This window comes from Lytechinus pictus, chromosome 3 (genome assembly GCF_037042905.1).
Source record: "Lytechinus pictus isolate F3 Inbred chromosome 3, Lp3.0, whole genome shotgun sequence".
In the NCBI taxonomy this organism is placed as follows: Eukaryota; Metazoa; Echinodermata; class Echinoidea; order Temnopleuroida; family Toxopneustidae; genus Lytechinus; species Lytechinus pictus.
The window spans coordinates 79,544,345-79,566,880 of record NC_087247.1 but is presented as its reverse complement, the minus strand read 5'-3'; the positions used below and the strand labels follow the sequence as shown (position 1 = coordinate 79,566,880).

Here is a 22,536-nt window from a genome sequence, read left to right as displayed (position 1 = left end):
TTTTTTTGAGTAGTGTATATTTCCATGCTTGAATGAATGGTGATATAAGATGTGTGAAAGTTGCATGCCAGTGGGTATATAATTATACAAAATGTTTGTGATAATTTGATTTATTTTTTCCTTTTCTCTCTTTGATAGGGTAAAAATGCAGGAGAATCATCACTTAATATAGAAAATACATTTGAGTGTTCAAAGGGCCTATATGAAATGAAAATACTGACACTAATGAAAGAGTGCCCAATATCAAACCCCAAACATCAAATAAAATATTCACAATGATTTTGTTGATGACAAATAACAATTGGTAAGAGTTAAATATTAGAATGACTAAATTCATATCCTTACTGAAACTATGCACTATTTTAATATGCACATGAATCAATTATCTCAAAGAGGTTATTCATAAAACTGATAATAACTTATTTGTTGCCAAATCATATTTTCAATCAGTTTTATACCCAGTAACAGTTAAAATAAGAACTTTGTAGATTATAATTCTTTGTTGTTAACCAACATCTGAATAGAAAATCAAACATTTTTCTGAGCTTAATTTAGGATATGAATCCCCATTGTCAAAACAGAGAATAATTAAGATATCTCATGTAGCACGAAGGTGAAAAGTTATGCATAAAGTTACTGTACGTGAAACAGCCCCAAGAACTCAATACAAAGTCAAAGGATGATTAGAAGAAAATGATACCTTTTGGTTGAAAGTTTTACTCAGCTCTACAAAGAGATACTCATAACCATACTTTGCTTTGCAGTTCAGCTTCACCATGTGACCAGCACTCTTGCTAATTTGCCTTCAGACATAACATTTATCAAAGCATAAGGAGAAAGAAAACTAAAACGGTCAATCTTGTTTGAATACACATCATTTTGAGGAATTTTAATAGTCACTTAATTATCATTATATCATTGACTATGATTAATATTTTCATTATAATCCGGATTTCATTTACATCTAATATGAATGTAATTCAATAACTTGTTAATTTAGCTAAATTCAATTCAGACTCCCAATACAATTACAAAATGTATTTACCTAAAATATTTACCTAAATGAATTTCTAAAATCATTTTTATTCTCTTAGAGGTATAATATATTAAGAAATGTTTTTCTCCTACAGACAAGCAGTGTCAATTGAATCTACTCTAAGCCTTCTAAATAAGCCTCTTTGTATCAAATTTTAGAAATACACCTGATATTGAAGCATGAAGGAAGTCACAACCAATCCTCTCACTTTATCTTCACATGATTCACATGTAGTCACCACACCAAAGTTTTTCCCTTCTTTTATACAATAAATAAAGTCGTTTGATATGATTACTTTGCACCTTTACAGGAACTATACTATCTCAATGATGGTGCATTTAATAAACAGGGACGGGGCACATAAAATAAGCTTCAGTTAGCCATCAGATTAAAGCCCAGCGCCGGCACACTACATGATCCTGTGCAATTCAATTTTCAAAGAAATTGTAACAGCATTTGATACGAACATTCCAACCTATAAAATCTTAATGGTCCCGGTTCCAAACAGTGGTATGAATACTATGATCAAAATTCAAGTCTACTTTGAGCCTCCCTGAATGAATGAGAGCAAATTCAATTTCAACTAATAATGATGTCCCCATTGGCTTTGGCTTGATGATGATTTGGACTTTACTTGATAAATTTACAGATTTTGCATCAAAATATTATTTGACCGAGTTTCTGATCAAAATAAAATATCTGCATATTTTTTCTTGTTTATATATATAAAAGATTTTCTAAAGGCCTGGTCCCACTGGCCGACGGACACAAAACGTATTAATAACAGATACAGCGGACAAGCAGAATTTTGGGGTGGCTCCATCCATTTTCATCCACTCCAGACAATGGACAAAATGGGCGAACAATGAAATCACAGAGGACGGATACTCGATGGATATAGAGCGTATGAAACACGTATGCAAAGAGTACACATGGAATACATAATATTTTCCAACGGATGGCAAGATTCTTTTCAGTTTTACATCCTCTCTGCATCCGTAAGTGCAGTGGGACCAAGCCTATAAGTATGGAATGGGCAGAAAATTTCAGGATACGACCTTTGTCAGTAGTTTTCTATATCAAATAAGCAGAAATACAAAGTAAGTGCTCAAATGGCTATTCTAAATAAAATAAAAACATTACAGAGAGTAGGGTTGCAAAGGGCTAGAAACTTTTCCTGAAATTTTTGAAAGTTTCCATGGAAAGTTTTGGGAATTTTCAGCTGCCGGAAATTTGAGGAACATATCTTTTCTTATATCAAATGACAATCCCATATCATTTTCATTTGATTTGATCAAGTATTTTGAAATTAATGAACAAAATATTTATTTCAGTCAAGGTTAATTGAACTAAAATGAACTTTGACCTTGAACCATCAATCTGTAAATTTATACTCATCAAATTATCACTGCCGGCACTAAATTCTCACTTTTGTTATGCAGAAATAAATGAGAAATAAACTAATGATAATAAAATAATAATAATAATAATTATGCTAATAACAATGATAATTATTTTATTATTAATAATGATTCTCATCATCTGCAACAAGTTCAGAATATCCAATAGGCATCATCCCATGAACAATGGATATCCCTTGTGCAAAGCATGTGTAGTGTACTGCCATCATACATACTATTCAGCCATTAATAAAGGAAATCAACTTTTACATGAAATTTGTTACAATTCTGCATTTTCTGACTGTTTCAGAATAATCAAGCACCATCTGCCAGGGTACTCCTTTCAATTCCTATATATAAATATCAGAAAAATTCCCAAAATTTCTTGAAAATTGCAAAAATTTCCCACAAAATTCTTGTTTATTCCCATGGAAAGTTTCCACTACGAAAATTCCCAGAAATTTGACAACCCTAACAAAGAGAGGTTTCAAGATCAAAATATAAAATTCTAACTGCCGGAAAAATTCCATATAAAAATTCTAAAGGGTTGAAATGCATTCAATGACTAAGTATGCTTTTGTAATTTATAATGTTTGATACTCTAGTATCGCATTACTGACCCTTTACCTAAGACAGGCTTGAAGTGTTATTTTTAGTCAGACAGAGATCTTAGTGAAACACCTCCTGATTATAGAAGTGAAAGATTACACTCACCTATCAACTAGATCCAGAAGAGCATCCTTTGATTCCTCCTGAAATAAAATTCGAACAAATAAAAAGAGAAAATTGTGTTTTATAATTACAAATACCAAACATCTATACATAAAATATGTGACCCTCCAATGCAAATAGTAGCAATGGAAATAGTTGCAATGGATTTTTCAGTTTAAAGATCTGAAACAGCAGAGCAGGAAAGGGAAAGAAACTCCTACATTTTAGTTTACATTTGATTCTGAAATTTAATATCATGATCTAAAAACTGTCAAATTTTCAAGGCCAGATATGGTAAAGAAATAACATCTTTCAAGGTTTTAAATTGATGTACCTAATGTAATCATGCTAGAAGCTCACAATAGCTTAGTCCTACTCTTGAGATAGATGTGTTATTCTGTGATATTTGAAGGATTTTTCTTCTACGAAATATGACAAATTAAACATCTTTTAACGCTTAAAATCTCCACTTTCCATCCCAGTTACATTTCAATTTTTAAGTTACTGGTCCTTCTGTGGTGGAGGGTCACTTATAAGCTGTGACCGAAGTCTTCATATATGGTACATGGTAAGAAGAAGATACAAATATTGTGCATTAACTATGTTAACAAGAAGAGAATATACTTACTCTGCTCGACATAACTATGTTAACAAGTAGAGAATATACTTACTCTGCTAGACATAACTATGTTAACAAGTAGAGAATATACTTACTCTGCTAGACATAACTATGTTAACAAGTAGAGAATATACTTACTCTGCTAGACATAACTATGTTAACAAGTAGAGAATATACTTACTCTGCTAGACATAACTATGTTAACAAGTAGAGAATATACTTACTCTGCTAGACATAACTATGTTAACAAGTAGAGAATATACTTACTCTGCTAGACATAACTATGTTAACAAGTAGAGAATATACTTACTCTGCTAGACATAACTATGTTAACAGGTAGAGAATATACTTACTCTGCTAGACATAACTATGTTAACAAGTAGAGAATATACTTACTCTGCTAGACATAACTATGTTAACAAGTAGAGAATATACTTACTCTGCTAGACATAACTATGTTAACAAGTAGAGAATATACTTACTCTGCTAGACATAACTATGTTAACAGGTAGAGAATATACTTACTCTGCTAGACATAACTATGTTAACAAGTAGAGAATATACTTACTCTGCTAGACATAACTATGTTAACAAGTAGAGAATATACTTACTCTGCTAGACATAACTATGTTAACAAGTAGAGAATATACTTACTCTGCTAGACATAACTATGTTAACAAGTAGAGAATATACTTACTCTGCTAGACATAACTATGTTAACAAGTAGAGAATATACTTACTCTGCTAGACATAACTATGTTAACAAGTAGAGAATATACTTACTCTGCTAGACATAACTATGTTAACAAGTAGAGAATATACTTACTCTGCTAGACATAACTATGTTAACAAGTAGAGAATATACTTACTCTGCTAGACATAACTATGTTAACAAGTAGAGAATATACTTACTCTGCTAGACATAACTATGTTAACAAGTAGAGAATATACTTACTCTGCTAGACATAACTATGTTAACAGGTAGAGAATATACTTACTCTGCTAGACATAACTATGTTAACAAGTAGAGAATATACTTACATTGCTAGACATAACTATGTTAACAAGTAGAGAATATACTTACTCTGCTAGACATAACTATGTTAACAAGTAGAGAATATACTTACTCTGCTAGACATAACTATGTTAACAAGAAGAGAATATACTTACTCTGCTAGACATAACTATGTTAACAAGTAGAGAATATACTTACTCTGCTAGACATAACTATGTTAACAAGAAGAGAATATACTTACTCTGCTAGACATAACTATGTTAACAAGTAGAGAATATACTTACTCTGCTAGGAATAAACATGGCTTCAGGTACACAAAAAGTAGTATCAAGATACACACTGCTGATATCTTTTACCCTGAAGTAAGATAAAGAGAAAAGATATAAAGGATTCTATAATAAATTCAAATCAATAGATGGACTGTATGGGCACTAGTATTCAACCCGGCATAATTCAATCCATTTGGAGAAATTTCCCAAAATATTTAGAAATAGGGAATTTATCTTAATTTCATACCTTTGTTATTTCCAGGGTAATCTGTTGTTGGTATTTTCTTTATCAATCTGTCGACTGTATGTGCGGAGAATCGAATTATGCGGTGATGACCTTTTGCACTGAATGGTACTAGTATTCAACCTAGTGATGATAGATAGCAGATCTCAAAATGGTTTAGATTGCTCAACTAGATCTATGTCAGTCTCTGGCTTTGACTAATTCCCTGTTTGGTCTCATCTCAAATAGTCTAGTCCATAGTCGGATGGGACAAGGGCATATTTAGAGACAGGGCAATCTTTCATCGCTAGGTTGAATACTAGTGTTGGTAGGTTGAATACTAGTGCAAAAAGCCATCGCCATATTATTCCATCGCATGCACGTACAGTTGACAGATTGATAAAAACAATACTGGCAACAGACAACCCTGAGTTTCCTCTTGGAAATGAAAAAGGTCTGAAATTAAGGTAGATTCCCTATTTCTATATATTTGAGGAAGTTCTCCAAACAGGTTGAATACTAGTGCATTTACGGTAAGTTAATTTCACTTGTCAAGATAATTTTCAAGAAAATTAAAATCTGCCACTGATATTATTTACAAATGAACATCTGACAGAGAACAATGTTTGGTGTTTGTTTATTTCCTCCAGATGATAATAATGAAAGATGAAAGAGAACATAAAGAGCTATCATTTGCATAAGTTGAACCTTTAAGCAATCATTTTTTATGATCACCGATTTAAAAAAATTCCTTTTAAAAATACGAAAAGCTGAGTTTCAATTCTTATACGCCCATTGTATCCTTTATCAATATTTGTTAATTAGGATTGGTCAAGGTTTGCACAGTATTAATACTAAACACCTAATAGGCTGATTTCCACTCCAAGGGCTCTCCCAGTATCATAGGTTACCTTTCTTCCACATGTTGTTCATGGTAATCTTAATGTGGTATCATTTTGTAATCATCTGTGGGTTATTCTAATTGATCAAATCCCTTCCATCAAGCAGGAAGAAGTGAACCATATGCTATTTTGCAACATTAGTTTTAACAATGCTGCTCATTTATCAAAGAAACCTATAGGTAATCATTCAAATCTCTCTTATGAGTTAGCATGCTTTCTTAAAATAGTCAACAAGGGTTACTAATTTTCAAGAAAAGTTTTTCTGATCTGACATGTCAAATATCAGAACTGAAAATGCAGATCACATATTATTCTAACAATTAGAGCAAATGATTTAATAAATGTTGATATCAATCTGTTTTGATATTATAATGAGCAGAAAATTTTAAATATAAAATAAACCAAAGACAAAAGAATATACAAATAAAAGACCTTCCATATCATTCATCATAATGACATAACAGCATTACAATCTTCCTAATAGATACATTATGTTAAAGTAAGCTTGCATACCTATAACCGGAGTGAAGGGGTTCCATCCTAGCTGCTTCACCTCTGGCTAATCTAAAGTCACCAGTGTACAGGACAGTTCCTTCACTACCCTCAAACAAAAACCTGAGTACAAAAAAATTACTGTTACAGTTTTTTGTTACAATCAGGTTAACCAAATTGTCTCATATGACGAAAAAAAAAGGTTGCTATGCTTTTCCTAAATTTCTGTGTATGTGTTGTTAATTAGTCAAATGATATTTCTTTGAATTGTGAGGCATAAGGTTAGTCACTAATTTTTTTAATAGGAGTTCAATTATTTATTACATGTTCTGAGAATTGCTCAATTTTTTAGAGGACATTTTGGATAGAACTGGATTTGACACATTGAAGTGTGAACTGTCTTAAAAACAAGTTAATGTGGGCAAAGTAAACATTCTACAATAGTTGCATAAATACAAGTGTTCTTCTAGACTTAATGAAGTAATGTCTAAACCATGCGTAAAAAATACTGGATTCTGAGAGGACACTATTGGATGGAATTGACACCCCATTTTGAGTAGTCATTAAAAATCAAATCATCTGTAGGTTTTCAGATGATTGCATTTCAATAATCAATTCTAATGGGTAAAATAAAATCTTATGATTGCCAATGAGATGCAAGGGTTCAAGAATTGGGAAAAAACAAATGAGAGAGTAATTTTGGCCCTTAAGAGCCAGTTAAAAGTAAATTTCAAGAAGTAAATGTGGCTTTCACCAATTTTTTCTCTCCTACCTACCTGTCGCTTTAACGGGTCCCTACAGCTTGTTATGGTTGATTTGGGATTAGACATATTTTACGATGGCACGGTTGGCCATTTTTTTATCAATTTTTTTTTTTTTTTGGATTTGATTCAAATAAGATTTTTTTATTGAAATCATATTAATTTTTTTTTTACTTTTTGAAACAAAATATCTAAAACAAAGTGGAAACACCAAAAATTTAACTCTTACACTGAAATTATTTTCAAAAATTATACATTTCACAATTAAAATTATCAATAACTGCTATTCTATTTCATAATTGAATCCAGTCAAAATAGAATTTATTTAGAATATGTAAGTCATGATGAAGATGCTTTTTTCTGCATCCTCTCGTGTAGGGTATTTAGCTCCTTCTGATGGGTTTGGTCAAAGTTGAGGAACTGCCTTGGTACAGCTAATACTGCAAAGTTAGTGTTCCTATTCAAACATGAAATGAGGATTAGTTTCTTTGGAAGAATTCCATGACTAAGAGATTCACATTCTCTAAAGAGAAACATTCTTGATTTGCAAGCCAAGAACTGAAAATTGTGTGTTACTAAAAGAAAATTACATTTTGTTTTGTTTGTTTAAACCTCCTTTGTTATTTGAGCCATGGTTGAAGCTTTTTGACTGTTTAAAGTATTGATTTGCAAAGCTGTGACTTATTGGGAAAAAAGTTTGTTTAAATTATTTATTTTAGTACAATCAACCTGAAATTAGTATTTGGCAGTTCTTAGCAGTTTTGCAAAGAATAACAGAGGTTTTACAGCTTTAAATACATGTAAAAGAATAAAATGTTAACCATGGTATAAAACCAGTGACAATGCAGATTTAGTGTATTATTGCACTCAATTCATTGAGAAATGAATAAAAATAAATGCTCCTTTTTGGCAAATGGCACCATATATATGGTTGTTGCCTGTTGCCATGATTTAGTGAAGTTTGGCAGGAGCATTTTCTGTGCATTATTGAACCTTTTCATGCAGTGTACCCACTAAATGAAACACAATTGTATGGTAAGTCTGAACAGGCCTTGGTTCAAAACCCCTCCTGGCTAAATTCTCTGTTGAAATTCAGGCCTATAATTTAAAGGGGAATCCAGCCTTGGCCATAAAATGTTGTGTTGGGAAGGAGAAAAATAAGTTAAACAGAATGGTAAAAGTTTGAAAGAAATCGGACAAGCAATAAGAAAGTTATAGCTGTTTTAAAATTTAGATCACTAATACTATGTAGATTTCAAATTGGCAACTGAGTAAGTAAATTATGACAAGGGGCAAGGACAACTTTCCCATAGGCCATGTACTTTATTATCAGGGATTTGTGGTTTTCTCCTAAGTACCCATTCCCCTGGGACAGTAATCTAAATATAACCTAGGTAGTATAATATTATAAGTCCTCATGAAAGAAAAATATAATTTGAAATAAAATTTTTGGAAAAAAAATGACATTTTAGCCATAATATGTATTGGAGTACATGGAAGAGTAGTCCTTGCCTTACATCACTATGACATCCCATATGCGGCCAATTTGAAGTCTCCATGGGTATAGTGATTACCAATATTTACAACTTTTAAAAATTCATAACTTTCTTGTAGTTTGTCCAATATTGTTCAAACTTTCACCTATCAACTTGTCTGAATTTTCTTTTCCTTATAAAAACAAGTTTTTATTTGGGTTGGATTCCCCTTTAAGGGTTTATTCTCTAAATTCCTTTTTTTATCTTTTTTTGGGGGGTTCTGTAGTACCATTGCTATGGGTGTACAGTTCTATCTTTTTTCAATCAAACAATAGTTTATCTTCAAAAATATGTGTGATATGTAATAAGTTTGATTACTTTTCAATCAAAGAATAAAAACCAAAGCTTATTTTTTCAATCTGATAGAGCTTAAAATACTGATTGCTACCTAATGTAGTGTTGAATTTTTTTTTAAATCAGTTTGCAAATTGAAAATATTCATCTTTCATATGACATGGCAAAAGTAGTTGATGTGAATGATCAAAATAGAAGAACTGCCAACAACCCATTTATTTACTCTCATATTTGTTGTTCTGCTCTCTTAACACATCTCTAAAAACATTGTGACATAAAGAAATGAGAAATTCATTTTTCTATCAACAAAGAGGAATTTCACAGGGAAAATGTTGTAAGTCCACTAATAAAAGTAGAGTAGGGGGCTAAGTGTTCACTGCTAATACATGTAGGCTACATTGCAAGATCAAACTGAATTTTATTGACATTGTGTTGAGTAGATATGAAGGATCTATTCATGTTTTGATGGTATAAAGTTGATAAAATCTTTCTAGATGAGTAAAAATAAATCAAACCTGCCCCAAATAAAAAAAATTGTCAATCATTTGTACATGTTTCAAATGGAAGAGATTTTAATAAATCAATAATTAAAAAATTTCATTGTGAAAGTGGAATAGGGCACTAAGAGTTAACCTGATTTTATTGACATTTCAATTGTTTTGAGTACATACAGTATGAAGGATCTATTCATGTTTTGATGATATAAAGTTGATAAAATCTTTCTAGATGAGTAAAAAAATTAATAAACTGCCACAAATGAAAAAATTGTTAATCATTTGTCCACGTTTCAATTGAAGTGATTTAAATCAATATATTATTTTTAATCAAAGTGATTTAAATCATGATTTAAATCAGCCAACCCTGTTCGATGGTATACCCAGATTGTAAAACCCTTACAATAAATGTTGCCATCCAATGGTAGCTTCCACAGAATCAATCTGTTTCATATACACCTGTAGTTACTATGAAAGTAATTTGAATGAAACAGGGGGCCCAGCCTACTAAAAGATCTCTGTAATAACTAGCACATCAATGATGTGGAGCTCATCCGGCATCTCGCAACAAAATTTAACACGATTTTAATTTCAGCCCAGTTGACACTGTAGTGAATTATATTGGTGACATAAATTGAGGATATAGAATTGAAATTGATGAAGAAATGACATAGAAGCATTTTTTGTGATCTATGAATAAATTTCATATAAATTAAGCATAAATAACTTTCTAGTCAAAATTTCTTAACTCTGTGTAGAACCTTGGTGAACCTCATGTAGCTCTCAGATGGAACAAAAATAATCAAAATCAATCGACATATAAATAAGTAATTGTGAGTTTTGAAAATATATGAATAAATTAGCATATTTAATTAATTTCAAAATTCTGTGTTGAAATTTTGTATCAGTACCTCGAGCTATCATATAAAGCAAACAAAATTGAAATTGATCAACAAATGAAGAAGAAAAAACATTTTTTTGTGATTTATGAATAAATTTTGCATAAAATTAGCATAACTAATTTTCCAGACAAAATTTCAAAATTTTGTGTACAAGTTTGGTGAACCTCGTGCAGCTCTACCAGATGGAAGAAAAAAATAAAAATCTGTCAACAAATAAGAGGCATTTTCTGTGATTTATGAATAAATTTTGCATAAATTAGCATAAATAATTTTCTACTGAAAATTTCAAAATTCTGTGTAGAAGTTTGGTGAACCTCATGAAGTTCTACCAGATGGAAGAAAAAAAATCAAAATCTGTCAACAAATAAAGAAGAGGCATTTTCTGTGATTTCTGAATAAATTTCGCATAAATTAGCATAAATAATTTTCTACTGAGAATTTCAAAATTCTGGGTAGAACTTTGGTGAACCTCATGAAGTTCTACCAGATTAAAGAAAAAAAAATCTAAATCGGTCAACAATTAAAGAAGAAAAAGCATTTTATGTGAATTTTTAAAAATATGAATAAATTAATTTCGCATAAATTAGCATAAAAATTGTTCTAGTCAAAATTTCAAAATTCTGTGTAGAAATTTGGTAAACCTCATGAAGCTCTACCAGATGGAAGCAAAAAAATCAAAATCGCTCAACAAATAAAGAAGAAGCATTTTTTTGTGAATTTTGAAAAATGCGCATAAATTAGCATATTTAATGAATTTCAAAATTCTGTGTAGAAGTTTTGAATCCCCCACCTAGTGCTATCATATAAAGCAAACAGAATTGAAATGGCGAAGAAGTAGCATATTGAAATTGTGGACGGATGACAGATGACGGACGCCACGGCATAAGCTCATTTGGCCCTTCGGGCCAGATGAGCTAATAACTGAATAATTAATTTTGAAGACGTCTTTATTCTGAGGTTTCTCATTCAAATCTTGTGATACACTTACATGACAGATCCAGGGCAGTGACCTGCAGGAAGCAATGTAACCAACAGTTTCTCTTCCTGTATTAACAAATCAAAAACATTAGAAACAGATCACCAATATGATTTATCCATAAACAAAAATTGTTTTCAATTCATGAAGAGAAGGCCTTGTCATTACTTTGAATCAATACTTAGCATCTATGAGCATGTTCCAGTCATGTTGAACTTTACAAACAGCTTTATGAAACACAATCTTGGTTTGGTAGCTCGACTCATGGTTTCCCAAACATTTATACCTCTATTTTAGCACCATATTTTTAATAACATTTCATTTATTTCCATCAATTTTTCTGTAAAAGTACATACAAAGTAATATAATTATTCAAAGACATAGGACACAACAAGAAAAGCAAGAGCTTTATGAAGAGCTACCATCTGGCTTTAGTACAAGGGTGTTATGATATTTGAATAAACAACATATAACAAATACCCCGGGCCCTGTTGCATAAAAATATATGTCATAATGACATAAATTTCGATCATGACATAAAATCATGCATAGCTTATGTCGTTGACATAAATTTCGTTGCATAAAAATATTTAAGTATTGTTTTAGCTTATGTCAAGTTATCACGCGATATACATAAACTGAATAGTCATGAACGAGCCTGTTGACATAAACTTGGCATAAGTCGTCATTTTCCAGCCGCAGCAAGTTCTTGCGAAAAAGGGTCTTCGGCTTCCCATTTTGACGGGATAGAGGCATATTTTGGTATGTATCCAATTTTCATTGTTTGTATATCATAGATAATATATATATCTCACTTTCTGACCAAAATTCAAAGTTTCTAAGTATAAAAAGATCGTTTAAATGAATTATTATCGCCGTCCATTTTATGCAATGATTGCTCGGTTACTCTACGGCTGCTTTAGCCGTACAACGCCGGCAGTACTAGCCGGAGGTTCCGGCGTCTAACACAGACAAGTAATGGCTTAATGCATGGAATCAACACCGACAGAAACACAGTGTTAAATAATCTTCACGACATTGGACATTGATTTTAAGGTTCAAGCATCGGATAAACACGAATAGTTCTTGGAATTAACACCGACAGAAAACAGTTTTAATTTATCTTCACGACATTCTATTGCACAGTTTCATTGATTTTTAGCCTAGGCCATACTATAGGTTTTTTTAAGAGCACCCCTGGCACTGCCCTTCCTGGAAAATTTTAATAATAGATCTAACGTTAGGCCTAGTCTAGATTAGACTAAAGTCTAGACTAGACTCTAGAGTCTATACAAAATATACTCTGTCACTCACTGACCAGGCCCTAGACTATTTCTAGGCCTAGCCCTAACTAACTAAGACTAAGTTAAGGCCTAGCCGAGGGGTCTAAATTAGTTGGGCTGAGCCTATGATGTTGTATGGGGCTCCTTCCATTCTAACCCAGGGGGCTCGATCCGGCCCGCGAAGCCGGCCCGCTTTGCGGGCCGGAGCTCCCTGGGTTACTTCCATTCATGCATTTATTATAGATCAAAACCGAGATCTAATCCGGGACCTAATCTAGTTTAGCAATACAAGAGATCTAGAATAGATGTCTAGCTCAGGAACGAGCCATCGCTTGTGATTTATTTGTATATTCTCTAGGGCCCAAAACTGAAACTGTCTTTACATCATTATTGAGCTAATCATTTGTAGGGCCTATCTATCATCTATCTAACATTATACATGTAGATCTACTAGAACTACACATGTTTCTCTAGGTCTATTCTATGTCTAATCTTAAGCCTGACTTTTTACCTCTGACATAAAAATTCAAATAGAATCCAGTACATGTACATGTGTAGGTTCTAACTTAAACTTTTGGGAGACGGGGCCTCCGTTGTCTACGCTATGGTGGTGGAGCCCACTGGGTTTATGAAAGAGCTATGGAATAGGGTAGTCTAGCTCTAATATAATATTGTTTTCTAGTGCCAGGGGCAGAGGCCTAGATCTAGTCAAGATTTATCAGTTGGTAGATAGATATGCACTACAATAACATATAGAGTATAAGACCCTAGGAGCGAGGGGGGGGGGGGAGTCCCTCTCTGTTAAGAAAAAAAAAAACGATGTGATTGGTGTGTAATAAAGGTGATAAAATAATTCAAAAATTCCTGGGTCACCCTCTGTGCTTACGAAGACTGGAGACTGCTGAACAGGAAGGGGGGGGGGGGGAATTACACACTGAACTAATGAAGTCAAACACTGAACTGAAAAGACATGTAACTTCACGAAAAACTAGTCTGATGAGACTGATGACTACATCGTATGTTGATATCTAATATAGATATTAATGTACATCTTCTATGGATATTTAGACTCTTCCAATTTTTAACAAAAACAACAAGTTGAACAGGCAGTCAACAAAAAAAAAATCTATGTATCCTCTTTTGTGTTTTCTGATTTAAATGTATTCACTGAGAGCTGGCCACTGCCCTGTAGACAAGCTATCTGTTTGATATCAAGTTTAATACACTTCTGAGGATATAGCGCACATTTTAGTTCTTTGATTTGTTTTACAGGTTAAAAACCTTATCAAATGCTTGGTTTCTGATCTGTGGATAAAATGACCATGATAATTGAAATTCTCTTATTGACTGTTATGAAGAATTTCTCATTCTATATTCTATTCCTTTTACCTATTTACTGTAAAGAGGATTTTTTAAGATCAATTATTAAAGGGGTGCTGTTTTTAGAAAAAAAAACCTTGGCAATTTGAAGTGAAGAAAATCACTAATTTTTGTATATAGAATTAAAGGGCCTACAATTTTCTTACCTATAAAACCTATCTTCATTAGAAGTATTCATATTTTACGTGTGTAAATCATTTTTCTTACATATTTTTCTAACATTAAAAAAACGAAGCCTAAATGAAACACTTGTACTCTCCTTGTAATATTGCACCCTAAGTGATAAAAGGGGCAACATTTTATCTTTTAAGGTGCATAATACTTAAACATTAAAAATGTTCAAATTATTTAACCTGTATTACATGGTTCAGATCTGCGCCCTATATAGTGCTTAATATAGCTTATGCTACACCCATAAATGTGCACAAATGAGCATAATTGCTCTCATTAGCACCCCTTATTGTAACAACCCCTAATGTTCAAATTTGAACCCCGATTCTTAGTGTGTTTATCAAACCTTTTCAAGGTTGAATGACTAGACCTTATTTGTCTTTGATCTGTATTCACAATGCACTCATGAATAGAATTCATTTTTACACAGTTCTGATAATAGCCAGTGAAACCGTAACGACAGTCCAATACCCTGTCAAATATATTTGACAAAATCTGTAATGATAATTTTTTTTTTTTTTTAAGGGACTTCAGTTGTTGTTTATACAAAAATATAAATATGAATTCACTCTCATCTGTTACTATGAAAAATTTGGTATTCACTTTTCTAACAGGTGAACCACACAAATGGTGAGAAGAGGAAGAGATAGGGGGACAGCAACTGGAAGGAGATGGAAGTCCAGACACTCTGCCACTGTGTGCCATTGAACAAGAAATCTCTCTTTGGATCAGGGGGTCAAGCTTCTAGTATGAAGGTGAGTTTTTATATAAAGTTGTGTTTATTGAACATTCTACTTGTAAATACAAGTATACTGTATGGTAATATTTTATTTTATTTATTTTACTCTTAAGAACGGTTGTAAATGTGATGTACTGTTATATCAATTTTCAAATATGAATCTCTTTATACAATTAATCCAAATCTTGTAATAAATTCATCTTAAATTTACTCACAAAAATTGATAATATCAATCTCATGAATTTTTATAGAAAGTCAAGTTTAAATTGACATCTGAGCCCTCTTAATATTTCAATCAATGACAATATTATTATGGAATGCATTCTCAAAAATATGTTAGAACAACAATGTAAATTGTCAAAATAAAAATAAAATCTAGGTAGACTATTGGATCCATACTATTGTTATAATTATTTTCCACTTAACTTTTGCAAGAAATTCGGATTCATTTGATTTATATTTTTTATTAGAATCTCAACAAAGAGACAAACAATGAGAGCTTACAAGCATAAACACAATATAAGTGCATTTAAGAATGAAATAGTGGTAGTAGGGATAGGTGGCAAGTTGGTAACATAAACATGACCTTGACCTCAATTTTGTGTTCTTGTATTTTAGCCCCATTTCTTGTTTTTCCCCTCTTTTATAGTTCTCTTATACCCCTTTCATAAACCCAATAAAACATATCCTCCAATTAGCCGCCTAAGAGTAATGCGGATAATTCAATAAAAATTGCGTTCACAAACTCCATAAATTATTTTTACGAGCGCCCGTCCTGAAAAAGGCGGATAATCGTCATGACAACTGGACACGCCCCCTCCAATGCGGTTGTGTTGGAAAAGGGTGACCTTATGACTGCACCATGGCAATTATCCGCATTATTTGGAAATACGTTCATAAACTCAAAATCTTGTCCCGATGCCGCTATTATGCGGATAATAGCAGCATCAGAATAATGCGGATAACTCTTGTCCTCCTCTGATTTTACGACCAAATTATGCTGTTATTAGCCGCATAATTGTGTTTTATTGGGTTTATGAAAGGGGTATTATTTCCCCCACTACTAGAGGTGAGTCGCCTACCCTACACCCTTGCCCTCCTTAAGTAACATGTTATGATTGAAATGACATATATTCTGACTTCAATGTAAGGGTATCAAAAATAATATTCGGAGACTATCAACCATTTTTTTAATTTCACATTCAACCTTTGTTTATTTCAAGCCTGTGATTGCAATCTCATAAAGCTCTTTCATAATCTTAAAGGGGAATCCAGCCTTGGCTATAAAATGTTGTGTTGGGAAGAAGAAAAATAAATTAAACAGATTGGTGAAAGTTTGAAAGAAATCGGACAAGCAATAAGAAAGTTATAGCTGCTTTAAAATTGAGATCACTAATACTATGAAGATTTCAAATTGGCAACTGAGTAAGTAAATTATGACAAGGGGCAAGGACACCTTTCTCATAGGCCATGTACTTTATTATCAGGGATTTGTGGTTTTCTCCTAAGTACCCATTCCCCTGGGGCAGTAATCTAAATATAGCCCAGGTAGTATATTGTTTTATGTCCTCATGAAAGAAAAATACAATTTGAAATAAAACTTTTGGGAAAAATGACATTTTAGCCATAATATGTATTGGAGTACATGGAAGAGTAGTCCTTGCCTTACATCACTATGTCATCCCATATGCGGCCAATTTGAAGTCTCCATGGATATAGTGATTACCAATATTTACCACTTTTAAAAATTCTTAACTTTCTTGTTGTTTGTCCAATATTGTTCAAACTTTCACCTATCAACTTGTCTGATTTTTCTTTTCCTTATAAAAACAAGTTTTTATTTGGGTTGGATTCCCCTTTAAAGAGATAAATCTTACATGTACATGTACATGTATGTGAACACTCTGCTATTGTCAAATTGAGCTGCTAACGTTGTTTGCACTGATTCTTCTTATTTCAGATTGTTCAAGAGTAAAGACTTTTGAAGACATGACGTCATGGACCTGGTTGCACCTGGCAATGGAACTATAAGACTGTTCACTGAAGTATTCTCAAAATGCTTTGTAAAATTAACAAAAGTACTCATTTTCATTTTTCAAAGATAATCATTATATTGATATTGGGGATACATTTTTATGATTTTTTATCATAAAATTATTATAATGATAATGATGATAAGTCATAATACAAATGAACAATAAGTAGAAAAGAAGGCGACAAAGAAGGAAGAGGAGAAGAAGAAGATGAAGAAGAAAAAGAAAAAGAAGAGGGGTGGAAGAGGAGAAAATGAGAAGAATACATTACATCTCTGTGAGTTCCTCTTTATGAAATCTTACAGAAATCTTTGTCTCTTTTAAATGGAAATATTTATTGAGCATACAAAGGCGATATTGTTATTCTTTTTTTAATGTATTATTATGTGTCATGTTTGTAGTTGTACCTCTTTTAATCATGTTTATACAGTCATGATTAAAGGACATGGGACAGGTGACAAGATTATATTGTTTTACAAATTTTAGTGTGTGGTTAAAATATGATTCACCCCTCAGAACACACATGTTTCCATACTAAAAATAGTAATTAATATTCGTAGAAAATTGTAGTATTATTTTTTTAAGAATTCTAAATATTGTCCCATGAATTGTCAAATTGGAAACATAATTGATTGAGATGAAGATTTGAAGTAGCAAGGGCGATAAATTAAAAGGAAAATTTATATAAAAATTAGAAAGATCCAGATATGCAAAGATTACACTGTATAAGGAATAATGAGAGAGAGGGGGGGGGGGGGCAAGTTGAATTAGAATGGGAGAAGGGAAAGGAAAAAGTATAAATGTGAAGGAGTCATTAACAGAGATAGAGAGATGTATAGAGAATTAAAGAGATAAATTTCGAGAATGATAGTGAGCCAATCTCGGAAGGAGGGAGATAGTGAAAAGGGAAAAAGAGGATAAAGCATTTTTTTTTTTTTTTTTTGGGGGGGGGGGGTCACATTTGATGAGAGATAGAAAGAAAATGGCCAGGTGCTCAAAGATGACAAAATATAAATGATGGGTGACAGAGGTATGGATCAAGGGATACAGGTGGCATGAACGTGTCCCAATTTAGGCACAAAGCTGTGATGAGCAGTGGCCCCTAATGTGCACTCTTGGAATTTGGACAATAAGTGGGGGTTTTTTAAGTGCCCCCAAATCGCCCCATCTCTAATTGCCAGTTTTGGGAAAGGAAACCCTCATCTGATTAGACCTTTGTTCGGAAGTGAGGAACATTTATTTATTTTTTTCTGTCAAGTATTTTCTTGACAAAATTGCCCAATTGTGCTTCCAAATTTGTAACCCTTGCCCAACTGCACAGGCAAGAGGGTTCCATGACACGCCTATAAAATAGACAATAATAATAATAATATAGGGTATTTATATTGCGCACATATCCACCTTGTTAGGTGCTCAAGGCGCTCCTATATTACCCGGCTAAGCTAGGCATTCATAGCGCACACAGCTTTTTAAGGAATTACTTCCTACCGGTACCCATTTACCTCACCTGGGTTGAGTGCAGCACACTGTGGATCAGTTTCTTGCTGAAGGAAATTACGCCATGGCTGGGATTCGAACCCACGACCCTCTGTTTCAAAGTCCGAAGACTAATCCACTGGGCCACAACGCTCCACTAAACTAAAATTATAAAGAAAAAAAAAATGAATAAATGATTACAGGGATATATGCACGGTTGTCAATCGTGGAGTTCATGGTTTGGGGATGACTGATATAAATATTGTTCTCTGCGAAGGAGTTTTCTTTTTTATAGTTTAAGGGGGTGGCTTTTTGATTTAAATTTTTAAGGGGCAAAATTTCTAAAAACTGCGAGCGAGCAAAATTTTTGGGTAAATTAAACTAGCACTATCACTGAAGGTGATTAATACCCCTGCCCTATGCCGTTACCATGGCAACGGTTTCCAACACATGGAAAAAAAAATTGCCCATCTTTACCAAAGACCTACATGAATGTGTGAGCAAGTCATGAGAATTACTGATTGAGTAGTTTGAACCCCAAGATTTTTGCCTAATTTTTGACATATTATATACTGTTACCATGGCAACACGATTTCCATCACATGCAAAAATATGTCCGGTACATCTTTACCTCGAGACCAATGTGTGAGCCAAATTTCATGAGAATTGGTTGAAAACTAATCAAGTAGTTGGAACCAATAGATTTTTACCTAATTTGGGGCCTATAATATGTTGTAACCATGGCAACACAATTTCCAATACACACAAAATATGTGTCTGTCACACCTCTACCTCTAACTCAATGTATGAACCGAGTTTCATTAGAATTGGTTGAAAATCGATGAAGTAATTAAAACAGAAAGTTTTTTACTTTTTTTGTCATATAATATGCCGTTACCATGGCAACATGATTTCTAACACACAAATAGATTTTGGAGCTAGGGGAAAAAATCAAAATTTCAACACCAACGCCAACACCGGACTTGAAATCACCCGATTCCGTGAGTAGCAAATTTCTTGTTTACTCACATCTGAATTTAGCACAAAAGGGGCGATTCTAGACTAAAGTCAAAGTTATTATCATTATTTTGGGAGGGAGGGGTGGTGCTTGAAAAGTATGCGACGTTGAAATAAATTTAAATATTATTCTAAGGAAAATGTATAATCCTCAATTAAGCAAGCACATTAACTATTATGCTATGGCCTAGTTTTGCTTATAAAAATAAGGGAAATATCTATGATTATTATATTTAAAAATATTGAAAGAATACATCATGCACTATCCAATGACACAAAAATTATTTCGCAGGCCCAAGTAAAACTCAAAATATCATCAAAGTAAAAAGGGCATAATCATAAAAAATAATCGTAAAATTACCCTTTAGTCACTTATTGCGGAAAGCAGTCGTTTATGTCTTGATTTTAATCACGACTTAAATTTATGTCATTCATATGGATTTATGTCATGATTTTATGTCGTGATTTAAGACATAAAGCTTTATGCAACGGATTTATGTCAATATTTGTGTTTATGTCATGATTTATGCTGTATGACATAAATCGTGACATAAATCATCACATAAATCAATACATAAACTTTTATGCAACAGGGCCCTGGTTGTTCATTGCAATGAAGGGCATTTGACAATATATTTTCTATGTTCTTCAATCCGTTATGCACCGTGGAGTGAAAAAATTCCCTATTGTGAAAGACCACATACCTGTCCATTAAATTCATTGACTAGTATGACTGTGCTGGTCTGTTCAATTGGGAGTGAGAATAAACTGGCCTGTAAGTGCTTGTACCTCTCATCTGTCAGTAGAAATTCAAAGGTCACTTCTGAGCAGTACAATTTAATGTGGGGACTGTTCATAAAAAGACAAGATACATGTAGGTAAAATATTACTGAAGTCATATTATTTGTATTGGTTGATTTTCAAGAGCTTCCTCATATTGAAACTTCCTTCAATTGATATCTTTAGACCAAACTAGAAAATATCACAAAACTCAAATTCTAATCTACGTTATTAAGGTACAACTAACAAGTACGCTAGTTATTGGAAGCAACGTGTATGGGTACTCCATTTATTGCTACAAATTGCCCCTAGTCTTTTGAGACTTATTCTTCCTGGTCTCCTAAATTATATCTCTATTTCCTATAGACACACAATTAGCTAATTGATGGGAGTAAGTATCAGAATACTCTTCACGAGTACCTCCTATCCGAACAATGAATGATTTTTTTTAAATTAAGAAAATATAAAATAAAAGCATGAATTGTTTGATTAGGATTTGTCAATATTGAAAAGGCCCTATTTCCAGATATTCAAATGGGGGTAATTCAAATCTCACTTGGAAACATGGCAAAGGAATTGTACCTTTCATCTTAGTTATAGAATATGTTGGTTTTACCCTCTGACTTACTTGCATTTTAGTCTATCGGCAAACTTCTTGCTGGAGAGACCAACCATGTGATCTGAGTGAGAGAATATGAACAAAAATTATGTTTTACAACCCTTTAGGGAAAGAGTTCCTTTTGTGACAGCCGGCCACCCAAAGTGAAAAAAATAATAGTAGGGTTTAATCACTCCTAGTACCAATGAGGTCCTAACATTGACATGTATGGACCTCATAGACGACAATCCCACATATGTGTTGGTACATGTACTAGCTTCAAATCAGGCACTCATCAAATATCGGTAAAATACGAGTGGGATTCATGCATTAATTAATTGATTTTTAGTGGGGCTGCACATGACATTTAGTCTGAACGTGAATTTATAACTAAAATGAAATGAAAATAAAGGAATACTTACATTTTAGGCCTCTTTTCTGCTTTTTCTGGTAGTCGGAGCTGATATGCGGTTCACGTGACACGCGTACTCGTCAGCTGATCTGTTAATCATCTCTCTCGTGAGACTTCCATAATTATATATTTTATTATGAAATATATACAGAATAAAATATTACATGATATTTTAGACAACTAAAACTGAATCATAAGGGGCGCTCTATTCATAAATAAAGGATGTGAAGCTGTCTATCGCGATAAGGCTCGTCACGGAAATTGGTGCAAACTCATTATAAAAGTGGGGAAAAAATCAACAAAAGAACCGGTGAGTACCGATTGTATATTATAATTCATAAATGATTAATTAAAGAACCAGTTAGACCTTAATTTATACCGTAATTTAGAGGACTTGGCTGGCATTAAACGTTCAAACTCAGACCTGTTTGGACTCACTTTCTCAAAAAATAAAACTATAGCCTATAGTGGGTTTAATAGGGTTAGGAGCACTCAAGGGTTCATTACCATCCTGCCTGTGGGGAATCTACAGGTAGGACTATGGTCACTCAAGGGTTCATTACCATCCTGCCTGTGGGGAATCTACAAGTAGGACTATGGTCACTCAAGGGTTCATTACCATCCTGCCTGTGGGGAATCTACAGGTAGGACTATGGTCACTCAAGGGTTCATTACCATCCTGCCTGTGGGGAATCTACAAGTAGGACTATGGTCACTCAAGGGTTCATTACCATCCTGCCTGTGGGGAATCTACAGGTAGGACTATGGTCACTCAAGGGTTCATTACCATCCTGCCTGTGGGGAATCTACAGGTAGGACTATGGTCACTCAAGGGTTCATTACCATCCTGCCTGTGGGGAATCTACAGGTAGGACTATGGTCACTCAAGGGTTCATTACAATCCTGCCTGTGGGGAATCTACAGGTAGGACTATGGTCACTCAAGGGTTCATTACCATCCTGTCTGTGGGGAACCTACAGGTAGGACTATGGTCACTCAAGGGTTCATTACCATCCTG

General features: G+C 33.3%; 1 protein-coding gene across 2 annotated transcripts in view; it reads right to left on the bottom strand.

The window, feature by feature from the left end:
* The window catches only part of LOC129256651 (protein artemis-like), a 32,444-nt gene extending 11,204 nt beyond the window's left edge, over window positions 1–21,240 (bottom strand). For both annotated transcript variants that reach the window (XM_064097779.1, XM_064097780.1), the window contains exons 1-7: window positions 21,137–21,240; window positions 20,433–20,577; window positions 11,642–11,697; window positions 6,689–6,790; window positions 5,066–5,138; window positions 3,151–3,188; window positions 701–803 (exon numbers count right to left, since the gene is read on the bottom strand). In XM_064097779.1, the coding sequence (XP_063953849.1) occupies window positions 701–803; window positions 3,151–3,188; window positions 5,066–5,138; window positions 6,689–6,790; window positions 11,642–11,697; window positions 20,433–20,577; window positions 21,137–21,183 (564 nt within the window). In that variant the 5' untranslated portion in view covers window positions 21,184–21,240. The remainder of the gene's footprint in view (window positions 1–700; window positions 804–3,150; window positions 3,189–5,065; window positions 5,139–6,688; window positions 6,791–11,641; window positions 11,698–20,432; window positions 20,578–21,136) is intronic.
* Between the last annotated feature and the right edge of the window lie 1,296 nt (window positions 21,241–22,536).